Below are 20,122 nucleotides of genomic sequence, written 5' to 3'. Positions count from 1 at the left end.
GCTTTTTGCTTCGCTCCTTGGGTTTGTTTGGTCCTGGCTGAGGCCTTCCTGGTGCCAGCAGCGGGCGAGGCAGGGGGATTTGGGGCCGGTCTCGAGGGTGGAGGGGCACCTGGGCCACTGCGGGAGCCCCACCGCCGTCCCTGGGAAGCCGGCCGCGGACACCCGAAGCTGGCGCGTGCCGTGTTGAGCTAGTTCACCCGGCGCCTGCAGGGCTCGCCTGAGGATGGTCTGGCAGCGTGGTGGGTGTGCGGAACCCCCACTTCACCCTCTCCTGAGTGAAGAATTGGTTTAGGGACATCTGACAGGTCTGTTCCGGCGGTCCAGCCTTTCAGCGCATCATAGAAGCATGTTTTCGGGGGCTGTGGGTTAAGAAGCAGGGGCATAGAGGAAGGTTAGGGCGTGAGCTCTCTCCGAAAAGCGTCATATACACAACATGCATGTGAGACACAAGTGACCAGTACCAAGATGTATGGAAGATCGTTGAAGTTCTGAGGCAATGGAAAAGGCTTCGAGCATTGGACTAGCCCCAAAGGAAGTGGGCCTCAGAGGGTAACACTTAGGTAGACGGGCGAATGCATGTTATTCTAAGTGGGAGGAACAGTTTGAAGAAGGCAGGTGACAGGACAAAGAGGGAAACCAGCTAGCCCGACAGAAAAGTTTATGCGAGAACTAAAGAGGAATAGATAGGTTGAGTGCTTGCGAACTGCACACTGTTTAGCTCTTAAAGGGTTTTGGGGTAGGATTAGTGCGTTTGAAAAGATTAGTCAGGTAGTATTAATGACTTTTAAAAGAAATGAATGAAAAACATGGAGGTGGAGGTGCTACATAGTGCAGGAACCCAGTGATAAAGAGCTGGAACAGAAAGTAGTGGAAAGAGAAAAGGATCCTCCTTCAGAGAAACAGGTAGAAGTTTCTGACAAAAGAGAAGACGGAGGCAAAGAAATAGTTTAGTGGTTAAAAGAGGAAATTTTGGTGTTTGGTTTGTAATCTGGCTTTGGCACTTAAAACCAGCTGAATGACTTTGAGCTAGCTATTTCATGTCCCTGTGTCTAGTTTCTTTGTCTGTAAAATAGGGATAAGAATACCAATCTTGCAAGGTAACTGTGAAGGATCCTTTTAAGCACTTTACATGTATTAACCCACTTAATTCAATTAATTATGATCAATCCAATTAATAAATATGAAATTAAATGCATATGTTTACTCAGTTATATATATTTTAATGTATCAGTTACCATATAGTAAGCACTCTTTCAGTATTGGCTGTTTAAATAATACTAATGAGCCAAAGGTTACTACAAGGTTTTGAGCCTGAATGGCTTGGAGAGCTGTGTGTTTTAGACTTAGAAAAAAATGAGTAGGGTTCAGGAAGCAAGGTAGGTTTGGTTTTATACACGTTAAATGTGATACTGCAAGGTGTTTGGATGGGGATGTCTAATAAGCTCTTGGAGCTATATAGTTAGTATTCAGGTATGTAAGGCCAGACTGGAAGTAGGGATGTGGTGGGTCCCTGGGCCTAGGCGTGCTGTATGAAGTCTCCAAGGAAAATACTGTGGTAGATGGCGGAAGACTACCATGAACAACAATTACAGTTAAGGGGCTGGGGCCAGAGGAGTAAGATGAATTGGTAAAGAATTGATCAAATGGCCCAGGTGAAGAGCGTTTTTGCCATGTTAATATTATCTTCCCTTCATTTTTAACTGGCTTTATGTTGGTTCCTAGGAGAAGAAAAATGAGGCCTGTAAGTGGTCATTAAAAGAAAGTATTAGTACAGGCATTGACTATTTTCCTGTTAAAGTAGACTAAAACATCAGGTTGTAATAGAAAGAGACCCTGTAGCGTTAAACCAAACAAACTGAACCAACAACAACAACAAACAAAAACAGCTCCAGAAGAAGGCTGTAACTTCTGTTTAGTATTCTTGTGTTTTTTAAGTTGCACCGGTGTTTGGGGGAATACCTTTCACATTTCCATATTAAGAGCAGACAAGCTTAATTTATCTCCTTCACCAGTTGTCTCTTATGGTAACCAAGTGTTTTCAGTGAATTTGATTTAGTGCAGTTGTTAAAACCAAAGCTGGGCCCGCCCCGCTGTGGGCAGTCAAGCCAGTCTACTGACACCGGGTTGTGGTGAAGGAAAGTGCACTAATGCTAAGTGCAGCTAATGCTGAGAAGACACCCCTCCCCCACACTGGCTTTCAGGGAAAGGTTTTTAAAGTCAAGGTGAGGGAGAGGGGGTGGGGCATGTGATCAGCTGGTGGGCATTCTTCTGATTGGTTGGTGGTGAGGTAATTGGGAGTCAACACCATCAACCTTCTAGTTCCAACTGGCCTGGAGTCTACCTGCTGGTGGTCAGCATTCAGTTAACGTCTTCCACCTGGTTGGGGTTTCAGTATCTGCAAAACAGCTCAATGATACGGTTCAAAATATTATCTCCATAGCCCTTGACGAGGAACCTAAAGATCCTTGATTTTGTTTAATGGCTAAAACTATTTTTATTTTGTCTTGCTTGATTCCTTTGTTTCTGCATTTTCTCACTTCTCTGATTACATTTGCTCTTTGGAACTCAGGGAAGGCTTAGGAGGCTAAAGGTTTTCTATTAACGGGAGGCAGGTGGAGGACATGGTGTGGCGGGGGTGGGGGGCGAGGGGTGGGGGGTGGCGGTGGTGCCTGACCTGGGAAGCCCCTGTAGTGTCCTGCTCGGTTACACAAGAACTATGGCAACTTTGAAAAACAGTGTGCCAAGGGCAGGTGACTGCCCTGCTTTGGAAATCCAGGGCATACCTGCACGTATTAGTTACAGTAGTTCTCAAAGCGGGGAACCGCAGCAGCAGCATCACTTGAGAACTTGTTAGAAATGAAAAATCTTGGGTCCCACCCCAGACCTACTGAATCAGAAATAGGCTCTGGGGATGTGCAGTGTAGGTGGTTCCCAGCAATTTGTTTTCATAATCCCTTGGGTGATTTAGATACATTCTGGAGTTTGAGAGCCACTGTGCTCGAAGGTAAGTGCCACAAGATCAGGGATTTTGTTTTACTCAACACCATATCTCTAGCGTCTAGATCAGTGCCTGTCTCATTATTAGTAGGTTTACAATAAATGCTTACCAATAAATACTTTCAGTCTCAGGCTGTCTGTCTCCATGTAAAAACTTTGATGATAGTTGAATGGGCAGAAGCAAATTGTTAAGCTGCATTGGGGCTACATGTCAGAATTTGTGAGGTGGCCATGACAGTGTGACCAATCCGAAACTTAAGTGAGAGATTACACATTGAGTCAGCAGTGAATAAAAAATGGAGGTGTCTGGGTATTTTATGTCAGTAATATATTCAAAGTAAATGAAGGTTAAGCAACCACAGGTCATGTACTTTTAACTACACGATATGCAGTCGGTGTTTGCCAGCCTAGCAGAACCCAAGAACTCAGTTTTCTTTGTTTGTAGGTGCAGCTGCCTCACTTGTGGTATCAGATATTAGAACATGGGGCTCACCAGGCAGTACCTACGCTATGTTGCCAGTGCAGTCTTTGGCCTTATTGGCAGCCAGAAGGGTAATATTGTCTTTGTGACACTTCGTGGTGAAAAAGGACGCTATGTGGCAGTACCAGCCTGTGAACATGTTTTCATCTGGGACTTAAGGAAAGGAGAGAAGGTATGCGAGAAATCACCTAGATTGGTATTGATTTATGGGTATTTGAGGGTGGAGGCAGAAGTGGGAGAGCTCTGCTTTGTCATGCACAGACTTTGTCATGCACAGATTTTTTTTTTTTTTATGTGTGTGCCTCTAGAAATTTTTTTTTTCCTTTGGGTCTAGATAGCCAAGTATCACATTCTATTGTGCTCTTCTATACTATATTCTGATAAACCACAACCAAAAGAGCTTACCTCTTGGGTATTTATTTGTAGTGATATTTACAGGTAATTATTTGTAATCATTATTCCCAACATGTTTGTTTTTCTCTGCTTTACCAGTTCTCCATTTTTCAAGTTCTTCTACTTGCCCTCACAACTAGTTACAGAATATTAAGCATTTAAAAGGAATATTGCTATGTTGACTGAATCTTTTTCTTACTTATGCAGATGAGGCCCAACGGTTGTTAAACTAGCCTTTGATATCTTGTATGACTCTGAATTCCCAAGCCTACCACTTCTGCCAAACAAAATACAGGCATTTTGATCTTGTCCACTCACTTTGTGACCTCCAAGAGGTTAATACTTTGATACTTAGTGTCCCCCAGAGTCCCTTGGGGATACATCACTGTAGCACTCCAGTGCCATGCAGGTTGGTTTCTGGGATGGGGCTCAGTTAAATCAAGGATGTGTTTATAACCCTTTATGGAAAATCATTTGGTGTTGACATAGAATAAGGACTTAGTAATTTATTCCATTACCTGGGAAATTTTGGCATGTATTATGCTAATGTAGAGCTTTGGAGAAATAGTATAGTATAGCTTTACCTTTTCTTGAATGTTTCATTACCCTGTACAAATAATAATTTCTATATTAAAGAACTTGAGATAGAGTCCGGAGACTCATTATTATTCATAAGAGCGATTTGGAATTATTGATGCTCTTAATTTTACTGTGCCTGATTATTCCCACACTTTTTCCTTGATGACATGCTTAACTCCTCTACATTGTTTTTAATTCTTATTATTTCAGATTCTCATCCTTCAGGGGCTTAAACACGAAGTCACTTTCTTGTGCCCCTCCCCAGATGGGCTGCACTTAGCTGTTGGTTATGAGGATGGGTCTATCCGAATCTTCAGTCTCCTGAGTGGGGAAGGAAATGTGACCTTCAATGGACACAAAGCAGCAATCACTTCCTTGAAGTATGATCAGCTAGGAGGCAGGCTGGCATCTGGGTCCAAGGTGAGACCTTGAATTAGGTGCCCGGACTTTAATCTAGAAAGGAGTGTAAGGCTACTGCTGAAGCAGGTTATTCACAAACATTGTTGCGTGAAACAGTGGGCACTCGGTGTACAAAATAGTATAGATGGTAGAATAGAGTGAGAAGGATGGATATGAATTGGGTGGTTCATTTTGTTTCCTGTCAGATTCACTGATAAAAGACTATTAAATACAGGAACAAGATGAGGATGCCCATGATAGTTACTATGTAACATCATTGTGGATATGCTACCCAAAACAGTACACAAGTTGGGGGGAACAAAACAAATTGGAAAAGGAGAGTCAAAATGATGATTCTTGGCCATTCGTTTTGGTAAAATCGGTAGCTTTCCTATATCTCAGTCATCAGAAAATAGAATGTAAATGATTCCATTTACAAAAGTATGTTAAGTAATGGACACAAAAATACTGTGAAACTTTACTAAGGAATGTAACAGAAGACTTGAGTGAATAGAGACACAAACCATGTTCTTGAATGGCAAGACAAAGTATTGAAAAGACGCTCGTATGTTCTAATTAGTTTATACGGATAAAGCAATTTAAATATCCCAAAGGTCTTTTTGTTATTTTTTTAGAATATGACCAAATGATTTAAAAGAACATATTGAAAAAACAAATGAATAATAAATAGCAGAATTTTGGGAAAAAATAAAAGGGTTTCAGATTTCTTTTTTCAGGGTTAGATTTAAGAAGTTTCAGATATTAAAATGCATTATGAAGTTATAACTTATAATGTGTTATATTAACCTGACATTAATACAAAATAGTCAGATTACTGTAACCAAATGGGAATCCAAGAAACAAATCCACTTGATATATTTTAAAGATGACATTTTTGATGAGTAGATAAATGATGGATTACTTATGAAACAGGACTTAAACAGTTGGCTAACTGTTTGGGGGGAAATTTAAAGTTAAAACTTTACCTCATGCTGTGTACCAAAGAGTCACAGATTAAAGACTTAAATATTAAACCATGATATTTTAAGTAAACTAGAAGATATATAAATAAATATTTATTTCATATCAAGGTAGAAAAAGACTTCAAGCATATCAGCAAGGAAAGAAATTATAAAGGAAAAGACTGATAAATTTGAACGCTTGATATTTGAATATTTAAAACATTTGTGCATTTAAACACTATAAAGAAGTTGTCAAGAGTAAATCCTAAGAGTTCTCATCCCAAGGAGAAATTATTTTTCCTTTTTTTCTTTTTATTATATCTATATGAGGAGATGGGTGTTAGCTGAACCTATTATGGTAATCATTTCACAATATATGTAAATTAAACTGTCATGCCGTATGCCTTAAACTTATACAATGATGTACATCAATTATTTTTTCAATAAAACTGGAAAAAATAAAGTTAAAGGACAATGAAAAAGGGAAAGTATTTAATAGTTCCACTATGAAAGGGAAGGATTAATGTGTCTTAATAACCAAGAAACAAGTGAAAAATAAGACCCAAAGGAAGATGAAAGACATGACTTGGCAGTTCAAAGGAGGTGCAGAATGGCCAGTAATCACCATAGAGCATGTACAGAATTTCTCATTGGTATTCAGAAATGCAAATCAAATAAACATTGAGACAGCCTTTCAACTTTTGAAACTGGCACTGTTTTTTGAGCAACTGATAATATCCAGAGATGAAGGGATGGGAAAACTGGCATTGTCATACATATCCTTGGTGGACCTTTAGATTGGTGTAGCCTTTCTGGAGATCACCCTGAATTGCAGACTTAAGATAGAAATACCTTTTAACCCAAGAATTTCCCTTTTTAGTTTTTATTCTGATCAGAGATATGTACAAAGATAGAGGTACAAGAATGTTCATTTCCACATATCTATGATAGCAGAAAATTGGAAACTGCCTAAATGGCTGAAATAGAAAAAATTTAAAGTAAGTTATGGTATATCCTTAAGGTTGGTTATTATGTGACCAGTAAAAATGAGAACAGTGTGGAAAGACATGGAAGTATATTAAATGAGAAAAAGGAGGAGAGTTATACAGTGATAGGAATAGCATGATCTCAGTTAACATGTATGTATACATAAAGACTAGAATAGTATACAACAAAATATCTGTGGTGGTTATATCTGGATGGTGAAATCAACTGGTGTTTGGTTCCTCTGTGCTTTTCTGTATGTTTTCCAAATTTTCTATAAGGACTACATATCAACTTTGTAATAAAAATATTGTTTGTCAAGTTAGGCCTTATGTGGTAAAGAAAATTCTTCTGTATTTGATTCCTTTAGGACACAGATACTATCGTGTGGGATGTGATCAATGAAAGTGGCCTCTACCGTCTAAAGGGGCACAAGGACGCTGTTACACAAGCATTGTTTCTACGAGACAAGAATCTGCTAGTTACTAGGTAAAGAAATAATAAGTTTCGTTTCCATTTTTCTCTAGGTGAATTCATTGGAGAGGTTTTCAAAGAGGGAATTTGTTTCATTCCTTACTCGTATCTCTGCACTAGAGTACTCAAGCTCATGTGCTAGTTTCCTCTTCTCGCTGCTTTTCCTCTCTCTTCCCCTCCCTTCCCCTCCCCTCCCTTCCCAAACAGTGTCATAGATGCTGTTCAGAGTTATTTATAGCATTTTTTAATTCCCTTTTCTGATTTGTCATTATTTTCCCCTGATACCAGCTTTTCCATAATTCCTTAACTCTTCAACAGACCTTGTATAGGATGAGCTGTCTACTTTCTGGATCCCTAGAAAGTCAGAAAAGCCGAACATGGAGCAGTGGGCAGATGCGAATACCAAATGTTTGTCTTAGCCTGACTCTTGAGAAGAGACATACCCCATACTTAGGCCTTCTGAACATCTCATAGGTTGAACCATTTGAAATTTCCATTTGTGTGGGTTAAAAATGATAGGTCAGATATCAGCAATTTCATATATCAGCAATTTCATATAGCTCAACCTAATATAATAGTTATCATTCCTAAGGAATGACCACTCAGGAAAGTTTGGGATCTTAAGTTTTGCCAGGCAGTAATTAGAACCATAGAAGAACCAGAAGGCAGTGTAGAGGAGCAGCACGAAATGCTGTACCAGTGGTGGATTTGTTCCTGTGGGATAAGATGCAGGGACATTAGTGTGTCTTGTTCAGATAACACATTCTGTGAGGCAATGACTCTACTGCTCTACTAGAATATACATACACCTTATAGCTTAGGGAATGTAAGGGAAAGGAAATAACACCGTGAGGTGGGATTATATAGCAAAGACTTTGTAAATTGGGTTTTTGGTTTTTTCCAGTTTTGTCTTGAAGCAGGATTATATTAGATTCACATTGGTGAAGAAGCAGGGAACAGGCATTTGAGGCAGGAATAGTAGAGCCCATTGGCAGGGAGATTAAGTGCCAGTTAATGGGAGGTTTTGGGAATGGTGCTGAAGAGCTTGATTTTGAATCCATAGAGAACCTTGAGTTAGTGCAAATTTAGAAGATTAAGATTATCTGACAGTAATGTATTGGATGTGAGGGAACAGAATAGACAGAGACCAGATAAGTTATTAAAATAATTCGGGCAGTAGGACCTAACTTCAGGTTTGTGTACAGAAATGGATTGGAAGGAATCGAGGCTTGGAGACTTCCCAGAGGAGGCGTTTTCAGGACCTAGAGACTAGCTGGACATAGGAGACAAGGGAGCAGGAGAGGTCTAAGATGTTTGTGTGTTAGAATGAAGGAATGTTGATGCTGTGGTGATGGAAATGGTGGTCAACTGGTCAAGTTCTGCGTTCTGTAGCACTCTGAATTCAAGGTTATTTTTGTGCTTACAGATGGGACATTTTATTTTTCTACCTGAGAATAGACATATAAAGAGTTAGGATTCTTTACTTTTTAAAAGAAAGGTCAGGTAAATAGTAGCATTAGACATCATTGCTGTGTATTGTCTTTTTAAGGCAACAAATAAGTCCTTGATTTTCCTGTTAGTTCAGTGATTCTTCCTAATAAGATTTTTTTCCTATTTCTTCTTCTAGTGGGAAAGATACCATGGTGAAATGGTGGGACCTTGATACCCAGCACTGCTTCAAAACAATGGTCGGCCACCGAACTGAGGTATATGTAGGGTCATGGGCCCAGGGAAAGAATAGCAAGGCAGAGAGGAAAAGATGGTTTCTTCCCTGGCCCTTTCATGACTTTGTTTTTACTGCTAACAGTAATCAACATGTACTGTCTTTAGAGAGAGAAGTTGGAGTGGTGGACAAAGTGCCAACCGTCAGAGCAGATGCAGCTGCTCTGGCATTTGGTAGAAATTGGCCTCGCATAAGTTTTTAACCCATGGATATGGGTTTCATCACTTCTAAATTATAAGTATCCACCTTTATGATCATAGGGAAGTTTAATGATACTGTGTATACAGTGCCTGGCCCGGTGACGTGTAAATAGCAAATTGTAGCCATTATAATAATTACCTGAACATAGATCTGTTCAATAGAGATCAGGGAATATTTTACATCTTTGCATCCTCCTTTGTGCTTTGTTCATACCAGGCATAGGTGAAGGTGATTAAGGGGTACAAACTTCCAGCTATAAAATATGTAAGCCATGGGATGGAATCTACACATAGGGTATATAGTCAATAATATTTTAACAACTTTGTATGGCGATGGATGGTAACTGGTCTTATTTTGGTGATCATTTCATGATGTATAAAAATATTGAATCACTGTGTTGTATGCCTTAAACTAATTTAACATTGTTAATTATAACTCAATTATATATATTTTTGTATATATATGCCCTAGAATATATGAGGAATATACACACCCTAGAATTAATGAGGAGGAAAAGCAGATTCTTTCTTGATTTGCAACAGTACTGTTGTTTTCATTGTTTAGTTAGTTCATGGATGTTTGAGGCTAAAAATTATGCTCTGATAGACATTAATGGGGCACCTTTCATTTGCAAGGCACTGCTGAAATCAGAGAAGTGCCACGCTTGAAATCATTATTTTGAGTGGCTTCTAGTTAGGATTTATTCTGAACAGCCATTATCTAAATTTAAGGATAGGAAATTACAGAGAAACTGCTAGTTACCCCATAAACAACACTTCCACCACAGATCATTTTCTTTCTCAAAGTGAGCTTTCTTGTAGTGTATTTTGAAAGGGTTGTCTTAATATTAGACTTTGCAATGTCAAAGAGATTTCACTACAGTGTACTTAGACTTTTGGAATGTCATGTCATGCATCCTGGAGTCCCTTAATAACCATATTATTTGAATCTTTTTATACCCTGTAGGTGTGGGGGTTGGTTCTGGTGTCAGAAGAAAAGCGACTCATCACTGGGGCTTCTGACAGTGAGCTGAGGGCTTGGGACATAGCTTACCTGCAAGAGGTAATTGCTTTTTTTCTGATCATGGGCAGTGTCATGTTTTAGCAATTTCATAGGCTTGCTGAATTTAGAATCAGATGTAATTTTTGAGTACTTCACATACTATTGGAATTCTCTCTTACTGTGATTTCTAAACAACTTTTTTTCTTCATTCTGTGGTTCATTTGCACTTGGAAGAAGGATAGCTTTAGGCTGACAGCTCTTGGTAATGTTAATGTTTTAGTCTGTAGGGCTCTTAGCTTGATATTCCTTGACCTTTGGGTGTCCACGGATGGACTTCCGAATATCTGTGACCCTCTTCCGTCAAACAAAAATCTATGTGAAATTTGTGTATGTTTATGTAAATATGTATATCCTGAGAAGATCTGTCACATTTTCTCAGATCATCAAAGATTTTGCGTGAATGAAAGGTGTTATAGACCTTAGGGTTTAGCTGGAGTTAGGTGTGTGGTGGTGTGTCCAGTAGCCATTTTGATGGGTTCTTCATTAGTAGGCTAGGGTTTATCTTTTTTTTTATTTAAGGAGAAAATGTAACCTCTCTTGCAATGTCTTTCAATTTGTAATGCCAATATGAATCTTTCCCTCTAGAATATGGTAGATTTTTCACCTAAGAAGGTTTTAAAATTAATGAGGTCATATCATTTTTTCACCTTGTTATGAAACAATAGTCCTTAGACTGTGGAAAGTTATTGGAGCTGGTATAATGAATAATGTTTTGTTTGTGTTCTTGATGTGGTCAGTTTTTAACACATTCTGATGAATGTGCTGTCGTTGAAGAGGTTTGATCAGAGAGATCACTAAATGGAAGTTATCAGTGGCTATAAGGACAGGTTTCTAAGTCATTAGGGGGGAAAATCACCTCCTGGAACAAATTATTTCAGCTTTTTTTTTTTTTTAAATAAATGTATTTATTTATTTTTGGCTGTGTTGGGTCTTCATTGCTGCACATGGGCTTTCTCTAGTTGTGGCCAGCAGGGGCTACTCTTCATTGCGGTGCTCAAGCTTCTCATTGTGGTGGCTTCTCTTGTTGAGGAGCACGGGCTCTAGGCACGCAGGCTTCAGTAGTGTGGCTTGCGGGCTCTAGAGCGCAGGCTCAGTAATTGTGGCGCATGGGCTTAGTTGCTCTGCGGCATGTGGGATCTCTCTGGACCAGGGCTCGAACCCATGTCCCCTGCATTAGCAGGCGGATTCTTAACCACTGAGCCACCTGGCAAGCCCTATTTCAGCTTTTATTTTCCCATTTTTATAAAACAGATTGAAGACCCAGAAGAACCAGAGCCCAAGAAAGTCAAGGGATCTTCCCCTGGAATACAGGACACACATGAAGCAGAGGATGGTACCCTTGAGATGGATGAAGCTCCTGAGGATGTAATTCATTTTTGTTTCTTACCTTCAGTTGAGTTGAATGGTGGGAAAGTATTCATTTTCGGGAAGATCTTTGTCACCTGCATTTCTTGGGATCATGTCTTTTCAGGGGTCAACAGAACTATTAACCTTCATCTTTTCTCTTGCTTCCTCTGCAGCGCATCCTTACATGTAGAAAAGCTGGTTCCATAATGCGGGAAGGAAGGGACAGAGTTGTGAACCTTGCAGTCGACCGGACAGGCAGGATTCTTGCTTGCCATGTGAGTACCAGGCTTAGGAGAAAATAACAAGGACTTGGCTCTTCCTTTAGAGACTTGTTCTTCTTTCGTATTCAGTGTGGAGGTGAATTTTTCTTTGGTCCTGTTAAGATTTCCTTATATGGTATTGTGTGGACCTGTATTCCCTAACTTCTGTTAGCCCAACAACAGTAATTGCTCTTATTCTTCTTATTATTAGCAAACATTTATTAAATCCCTGCCTTTCTAAACAATTTAAAAGCATTAACTTCTTTTTTCTGTTTTTTTTTTAAACATCTTTATTGGAGTATAATTGCTTTACATTGTTCTGTTAGTTGCTGCTGTATAACAAAGTGAATCAGCTATGCGTATACATATATCCCCACATCTCCTCCCTCTTGCGTCTCCCTCCCACCCTCCCTATCCCATCCCTCTGGGTGGAAACAAACCACCGAGCTGATCTCCCTGTGCTATGCGGCTGCTTCCCACTAGCTATCTGTTTTACATTTGGTAGCGTATATATGTCCATGCCACTCTCGCACTTTGTCCCAGCTTACCCTTTCCCCTCCCCATGTCCTAAAGTCCGTTCTCTATGTCTGCGTCTTTATTCCTGTCCTGCCCTTAGGTTTTTCAGAACCAATTTTTTTTTTTAAGATTCCATATATATGTGTTAGCATATGGTATTTGTTTTTCTCTTTCTGACTTACTTCACCCTGTAAAAAGCATTAACTTCTTATTTAGTCTCAGAGTAACATTGTAGAAAGTGGTGAATTCCCACTTTACAGATGAGACAGCAATCCCAACGAGATTAAGTTGTCCCTGGTAATACAACTAGTAAGGGAAGAAAGAGAAATGTTCTTACAGAGAAAAAGCTAAATTACAAATTGCCTCTCCTGGACTCACATCAACCTTTTGCCTTTCTAGGGGACTGATTCTGTGCTAGAAGTGTTTTGTATCCTTTCCAAGGAGGAAATTCAGAAGAAAATAGACAAGAAGATGAAGAAAGCTAAAAAGAAAGCAAAGTGTGTTTTCTTAATATTTACTACTAGTCAACAAGTATCGTGGGCCACATAGTACTGAAGGAAAAACTATGGCTTCTTTAAAGGAGTATTTACTCTGTTTTCAATTACCATTAAATGCTAGGGAAGATTTTATGGCGTGCTGGTAGTCCAAGTTTTTAATTTCTAAATACAGCTTCATAACTATCATATTCCTGGGTCTTGCACTCAGAGCCACACAGAACGAGAAAGGCAGTACAGATATTCAAACATGGCTTCTAAATGATTTAATTCTGAGAGGCTAGCAGTGTGTCTTCGGTGACAACAGCCTATACAGAAGCAATCCAGGTTGCGTAGTGCTGACCTTTGGGACTATGAGAAGGAAGACTGGTTGGACAGTTACATAATTGGAGTTTGGGGGCAGTATAACCTTACAATAAATAGGTCATTATAGCCATAGAAATCAGTTTCTCAGTGGTTGAAATTTATCAAGTCTCAAAGAAATAAAAAGTCACCAGTTTTAAAAATTTTTTATTTGCCAAAGCAAATCTTTTGAGACCTCTGGGTTTTTTTTTTGGCATGGTTGGGTTATAAGTGCAGAGTAATGGGTTTTCTAAAAAGTCCTGAAGTTAGAGAAGTTTACTAGAAACACTTCAGTGGGATAGTTTGAACTATAAAGACTTGTCCTGTCCTCAGAAATTTTATGGGCGTTTGCATTCAGAATCCGTTTATTGAGGGTACCCATAGGATGGAGTAACACTTCATATTAATTGCGTTGTGGTTCACAAAGCATTTTTACGTACACTACATTGTTTAATTCTCATGGTAATCCGTGTGGTTAAGTGACTCTTCCGGGTTCAATAAAGGTTGTTGGTCTCAGACCAGAGCTTGACTCAAGTAATAGCAAAGCTTCTTCTAGAAAAGTGATAGCATGATAGTCTTTTTTTTTTCTCCTCTAGATTAAATTCTTGCAAAGAGGAGGAGGAAGACCTTGAAGTCAATGTTGAAATGACTCTGCAAGATGAAATCCAACGGGTGACTAATATCAAAACTTCTGCCAAAATCAAGTGAGTGAAAATGTAGTAGCTGAGGTATCTGAGAGAAGTATCTGAAGTGTTGCTACAAAATTGTATCGGCTTTTCCCACTATTTGTAAGCAGTCTCTGCAAATTATGTATCTGGAGATGGTGATCGTGGCCTCAGCTCCTGCCTCTCACCATGGGCCCACTTACTCATCATCTCATATTTGTTTTCTTATGATAGCTTTTTAGCTTTTTACTTACAGTTCTTTGCTGCCAGTTAAAAAGAAAAATGTATACCCCACATTCCAAAAGGATTTGCGGTCACTTACAAAAAAGAATACATGCACAGAAACAAGTCAGAGCCAGTATCTGAGCTCAGGTTTCTTGGACTTAAAAGCCTATACTGGACGATTGTCCAATACTCAGAGCACTCTTATTTGTAAAATCCTTTATACTTGTTCAAACTTTGTATAGATGGAGGGCATTGCAAAGCTTTTCTCCTAGAAAAAGATTAACCTTATGAGCTAAGATGGTTGCTGGAACATTTATGAATATTTTCTCATGCAGATCCTTTGACTTGATTCATACTCCTCAAGGAGAGTTAAAGGCTGTCTTCCTTCTGCAAAACAACTTGGTGGAATTATATTCACTGAATCCATCCATGTCAGCTCCTCAGACTGTCAGAACAAACAGAATTACCATCGGGGGTCATCGCAGTGATGTGCGGACTTTGTCATTCAGCTCAGACAATATCGCTGTCCTTTCAGCAGCAGCTGATTCCGTTAAGATATGGAACAGGTTTGTGAAATGATGCTTTCTATAGCTTTATCCAATCGTGTTTTCTTCCCTTTGAGTTAGTTTTTAATACTCTTGATGGTTAGTTATTCTTAGGGCCCTAAATACAGTTCTCTCAAAATGTATCTTCAGTGCATTTTGACTGTAGGCCTGTGGAGTTTAGAGTAGGAAAAATTGCCTTTTTAGATTTGGTATAAAAAATGTAAGTTTATTCCATGTCTGAAGCTTATTGCTGTACTTGGCTAGAGAAAAACACAAGCATACTTCCTACTCTAAATTCAAATAGGCTCTTAGTGCTTTACAGTAATTTTACCATGATTTCTCATTCCTCACTTTCCTAGATGACTATTTCACATGTTCTTACCGCTCCTCACACCTCACACCTGTAGCCCCTTTAAGCTGATGACCTTGCCTCCTAGTTCACTGAAGAAATGGAATCATCTAGAAAATGTTCATATGTTCCCACCTTAGCTGCATCTGTATCCACATAATCTTTCTTCCTATGACTGTTGGTGCTCCTAACCAAAAGGTAATCACAAGCTATATTTCTCCTTCTAGCAATTTTGCTCCCTCTCTTGCATCATTAATCTTCCCTCTCTGTTGGGTTGTTCGCATCAGCATACAGATACACTGTAATATCTCCCATCTTGAAGGAAATAATCCTGTTTCATCCTTATCTCTCTGTCCAGTTATCTCCCCCCATCCTCTGACTTCTTTTCTCCATCAGACCTTTATCCCCACCATTTCACGAAAACAGCTCTTGTCATCTCATCAGTGGTGTTCATGTTTCAAAATCCAGTGACCAATAAGCTTCGTTTGACACTGTCTTTGAATTGATAACTTTTCTCCTCTTTGAAACAGTTTGAATTTCATTACTTCCTCTTTCTCTGCTGGCTGTTTTTTTTCCTCAGTCTTGGCTAGACCCTTTTTATTTTGCTGACTTCTAACTGTTGGAATACTTCAGGGCGGAGTCTTTGAAAGTTTTCTCTGTCTACACTCACTTTCTGTGATCTCTAGTCAGGTGGCTTTCTATAAGCTGATGACACTTAAATTTCTATCTCTAGCCATAGCCTCTTCCTGAACTTCAGACTCATATGTCCAAAGCGTTTGTTTGTATCACCCTTGGATGTCTAATTAGGCATCTCAGATTTTTATATGTCCAAACCATACTTGTGATCTTCATTTCTTCAATAGTCTCCCCACCCTCTGTTCCTACAGACTTCCCCATATTAGTAAATAATTACTTTCTGTGGTTTTTCTAGCCCAAATCCTTGTAGCCATTCTTGATTCTCTCATGTCCAGTGCATTAGCAAATCCTATCAGCTCTACCTTCAAAACTTCCCTGGTGGTCCAGTGGTTAAGAATACACCTGCCAATGCAGAGGACATGGGTTCGATCCCTGGTCCGGGAAGATCCCACATGCCATGGGGCAACTAAGTCCATGTGCCACAACTACTGAGCCTGCGCTCTAGAGCCTGTGAGCCGCAACTACTGAGCTTGCGTGCCACAACTACTGAAGCCCGCGCACTCTAGAGCCTGTGCGCTGCAACTCCTGAGCCCACACGCTGCAACTACTGAAGCCCACCTGCCTAGAGCCCATGCTCTGCAACGAGGAGCCACCGCAATGAGAAGCCCGCACACCGCAATGAAGAGTAGCCCATGCTCACCACAACTAGAGAAAGCCAAGACGCAGCAATGAAGACCCAGTGCAGCCAAAAATAAATTAAAAAAAAAAAAAATGAGTGTTTAAAAAAAGAAAACTCACCTGGAATTCAACCACATCTCATCACCTGCGCTGCCATGACCTGGTTCAAACCACCAACATCTCTTATCTGGATTGTAATAGCTTTCTGACCAGTCTTCCATGCTTCCTTACTTGCCCCTCTGTGGTCTATACTCAACACAGCGGCCAGTGTAATCTTTTTATAATGGAAGTTATATCACTTCCAGGAGCTCCATCTCACAAAGACTAACTACAAGCCACAGTCCTTACAGACATTGTCTCTTACCACTCTCCCCTTCTCCAGTGGAGCCACCCTGGCCTTCTCGTTATCCCTTACAGGCGACAGGAGCGTGCCTGTGTCATGGCTGTTGTGCTCCCTTTCTGCGTGGAACCATATTCCCCTTTTGGCTAAGGCTTTCTCCCTCTCTTCTCATCACATGGCCATCCTGCTATCCCCTTCCCACCCTTGTACTCTTGGTCCCCTTCCGCCAGGTGCTGTGTTTCTCCATAGCACCTGCTAGCACCTGCTACACCAATATTTGTCTCATTTCCAGAGGATGTTAAGCTTTATGAGATTTGGGGCCTCTTCTGTTTAATTCATTGTTATATCTCCAGCACCTAGAACGGTACCTGGCATTCAGTAAATGTTGAAGGAAGTGGGCATTTGATATCTGTTTGTTGCATGGATGAATGTTTATGGTCCAGTAAAATGAACTGTACTTGTAAGGATACAGTATGCTAATTCGACTTGCAGTCCTCTGGCCTCACTTCTTTGTAGTGGCAGTCTGTTGAGCCCAGCAGATGCTTTTCTCAGCTCTTTCGTAGAATCTGTTCCTTAGGATTGGGAGCCGCCATGAAAGAAAACAAAGTTAGGTGCCGCTTACTAATTTCTCCCTTCACTGTAATAAGCCGGGGTTATTCAGACTTTATCCTTTCTCATATTGATCATTCTGTGTGGCTAAGTTTGTATGAAATGTACATGCTGACCTCTCAGATGGAGAAGCAGGTTCTCTTAACATACAAGTTCTTTATTCCTTCTTTCTCACAGGTCTACACTGCAGTGTATTCGCACGATGACCTGCGAATATGCACTTTGCTCATCCTTTGTACCTGGTGATCGGCAGGTGGTCATAGGAACAAAGGTAAACAGGCTTTTCCATGGATTTGGGGGACTTTTTCTACTCAGTTATTCTTAAAGTTGTTTGAGAAATATGCTTTCTATTTTAACATATGGGAAATGTATTAGGGCCAGATAGTATGAGAGGGTGTTAGTTCATTGCCCTTTTTTTTGAGGTTTTTATTTTTATTTAATTAATTTATTTTGGGCTGCATTGGGTTTTCGTTGCTGCGCACAGGCTTTCTCTAGTTGCGGCGCAAACGGGCCAATCTTCGTCACGGTGCATGGGCTTCTCATTGCAGTGGCTTCTCTCGGGCTCTAGATACACGGGCTTCAGTAGTTGTGGCTCATGGGCTCCTGAGCGCAGGCTCAGTAGTTGTGGCTCACGGGCTCCTGAGCGCAGGCTCAGTAGTTGTGGCTCACGGGCTCCTGAGCACAGGCTTAGTAGTTGTGGTTCACGGGCTCCTGAGCACAGGCTTAGTAATTGTGGCTCACGGGCTCCTGAGCGCAGGCTAAGTAGTTGTGGTTTGCGGGCTCTAGAGGGCAGGCTCAGTAGTTGTGGCGCGTGGGCTCAGTTGCTCCGTGGCATGTGGGATCTTCCCGGACCAGGGATCGAACCCTTGTCCCCTGCATCAGCAGGTGGATTCTTAACCACTGCACCACCAGGGAAGCACGAGGTTTTTATTTTTAAGTTTTGTTTTCTTTGTGTTTTTTTTTTAAAACCAAATCTTATGTCACATTACAAAGAAAATTAAAATCATGACCTTGAGATAACCGTCACTAACATTTTGGAGATCAGCCTTTCATGCATCTTTTTATGAGCACACGTGTAATTGTGTTTTGAGAAGACTGATGATAAAAGACATTAAGTACCAGCATCATGCGTGGCAGATAGAAGCATTTGGTAAAGACAGCCTGACTGATGAAGTCCTCAGCTGCTAATCAGATTGGGAGATAACCATGAGGGAATAAGCAGACATGGATTTGGATTCAGGTTCTTCCCCTTACGAAATGGGTAATTTGGAGAAAGTCATATAACTTCTCTTAGTGTGCTTCATTATCTACACAATGGAATGGTGACACTTGCTTTTTCGCAGAGCCTTTTCTGCCAGATGGGCCTAGGTTAGAATCCCAGCTCTTCCACTTACTGGCTATAAGACCTTTTGGGCAAGTTACTCAACCCTGTGAGCCTTAGTTTTTTCATGTAAAATGATGTAAATAACCTGCCTCACAGTCTGCAAAGCACTTAGCACAGAGACTGGCTCCCAGCAAATAACTAATAAATAAGAACTAGTAGCAGAAGTAGCACGAATGGTAGTAGTAGGGGTGGTAGTGGAAATAAAGTGGAATAAGGTCTATGGAATATTTTGAAAAGTGCTTTGCAAGTATTTGTCATTATTATCCCCCTAAACTAATGCCATGTGCGCATGATTATTTTATTAGAAAAACCTATGTTATCATAATGGATATTTTTGGTCCAGCAAAAAGTGTAAAATAAGCTGGAGAGATTTTAGGGTCAGGGTCAGTGAAAGAACATTAAATTTCAGTTAAAAGTTTTCCTCAGTTTTCATTCATTCTTTTAACAAATGTCCATTCACTATCTGCTATTGGGAAAACATTTTGCACATTGCTTCAAAGACTATTTGTATGACTCAGACAGAATCCCTAGCCTAGTCTCTGTGCCGTGCTGCTAACATACATGATCTCATTTCATCCCCACAACAGCTTAGAGGGGTTGGTGATATAAACTCCATTTTTCAGATGGAAAAACGGGCTCACGGAGATGAATTTACGCACAGTCAGAGTTAGAGAGAAGCAGCCCTGGGATTCAAGTCTTCCCCTTACGTTCTTTCCACCACGTGTGCACAGGCTTGTCATAGAGCAGGCTTTGCCACTGTGTGTGTTCCGTGCTGGCACCATGACCACAGCATATACATGGTCTAAACAGGAAGCGTGGCTGATAGCTTTCTAAGCTACTGTGATTTTGTTTTTTTCAAGTTCATTGCCCTCCCTAGCATTGTAGGTAGTATTTCACATTATCAGTGTATTCTAGAGGGGGAAATCAAGAGTTGGTTAAGCCAACTACCATAGAGGATAGTCCACTTAAAGGATTGATGAAGTTTTTTAAAGGTTTTTAAGTTCCCCATTTGCTCTTATGTTTATTCTGATATGCCTGTGGCCATGATATTTACCTTTTGAAGTTGAGGAAACCAGTAGAAGTGACAGTAGTCCTGTACTCAAGGTTGTACTGTTCCTTAGTTGTACAGTATAGCAACCCTGCCAGGATTAACCCAACATGTCCGTAGGGGATTTAACAACATTTATTCACAGAGGAAGTACATACAGAGCATGGACCGTGGAAGCCCGTTTCCTGAGCAGTTAGCTACATTGTTGCTGCTTGGTTATGAAACTGTGTAGGTTGTGTGTTCATTTTGTGTCTTCCAAAGACAGGAAAGCTGCAGCTTTATGACTTGGCCTCAGGAAATCTGCTGGAGACAATAGATGCACATGATGGAGCTTTATGGTCCTTGTCTCTCTCTCCAGATCAGGTAACTAAACCAGATGTTAAGATCTGGGCTTCAGTACTCTGGCTGTACTTCCCATTTCTTATATCA

At 40.4% G+C, this 20,122-nt stretch overlaps 1 protein-coding gene across 2 annotated transcripts in view; it reads left to right on the top strand.

The window, feature by feature from the left end:
• The window catches only part of WDR3 (WD repeat domain 3), a 40,587-nt gene that overhangs the window by 128 nt on the left and 20,337 nt on the right, over nt 1-20,122 (top strand). The window contains exons 1-13 of one of the 2 annotated variants that reach the window (XM_019919964.3): nt 38-305; nt 3,443-3,650; nt 4,661-4,870; nt 7,166-7,284; nt 8,897-8,975; nt 10,160-10,255; nt 11,507-11,620; nt 11,776-11,877; nt 12,778-12,875; nt 13,811-13,918; nt 14,440-14,670; nt 17,439-17,532; nt 19,955-20,056. In XM_019919964.3, coding sequence (XP_019775523.1) covers nt 3,480-3,650; nt 4,661-4,870; nt 7,166-7,284; nt 8,897-8,975; nt 10,160-10,255; nt 11,507-11,620; nt 11,776-11,877; nt 12,778-12,875; nt 13,811-13,918; nt 14,440-14,670; nt 17,439-17,532; nt 19,955-20,056 — 1,524 coding nt within the window. In that variant the 5' untranslated portion in view covers nt 38-305; nt 3,443-3,479. Of the gene's footprint in view, nt 1-37; nt 306-3,442; nt 3,651-4,660; nt 4,871-7,165; nt 7,285-8,896; nt 8,976-10,159; nt 10,256-11,506; nt 11,621-11,775; nt 11,878-12,777; nt 12,876-13,810; nt 13,919-14,439; nt 14,671-17,438; nt 17,533-19,954; nt 20,057-20,122 lie in introns of those variants that run through there. The other variant, XM_033860795.2, reaches the window with a different exon arrangement.

This window comes from Tursiops truncatus, chromosome 1, assembly GCF_011762595.2.
Source record: "Tursiops truncatus isolate mTurTru1 chromosome 1, mTurTru1.mat.Y, whole genome shotgun sequence".
In the NCBI taxonomy this organism is placed as follows: domain Eukaryota; kingdom Metazoa; phylum Chordata; class Mammalia; order Artiodactyla; family Delphinidae; genus Tursiops; species Tursiops truncatus.
Note: the sequence above shows the minus strand (reverse complement) of the source record. Positions and strands in the feature narration are given on the sequence as shown.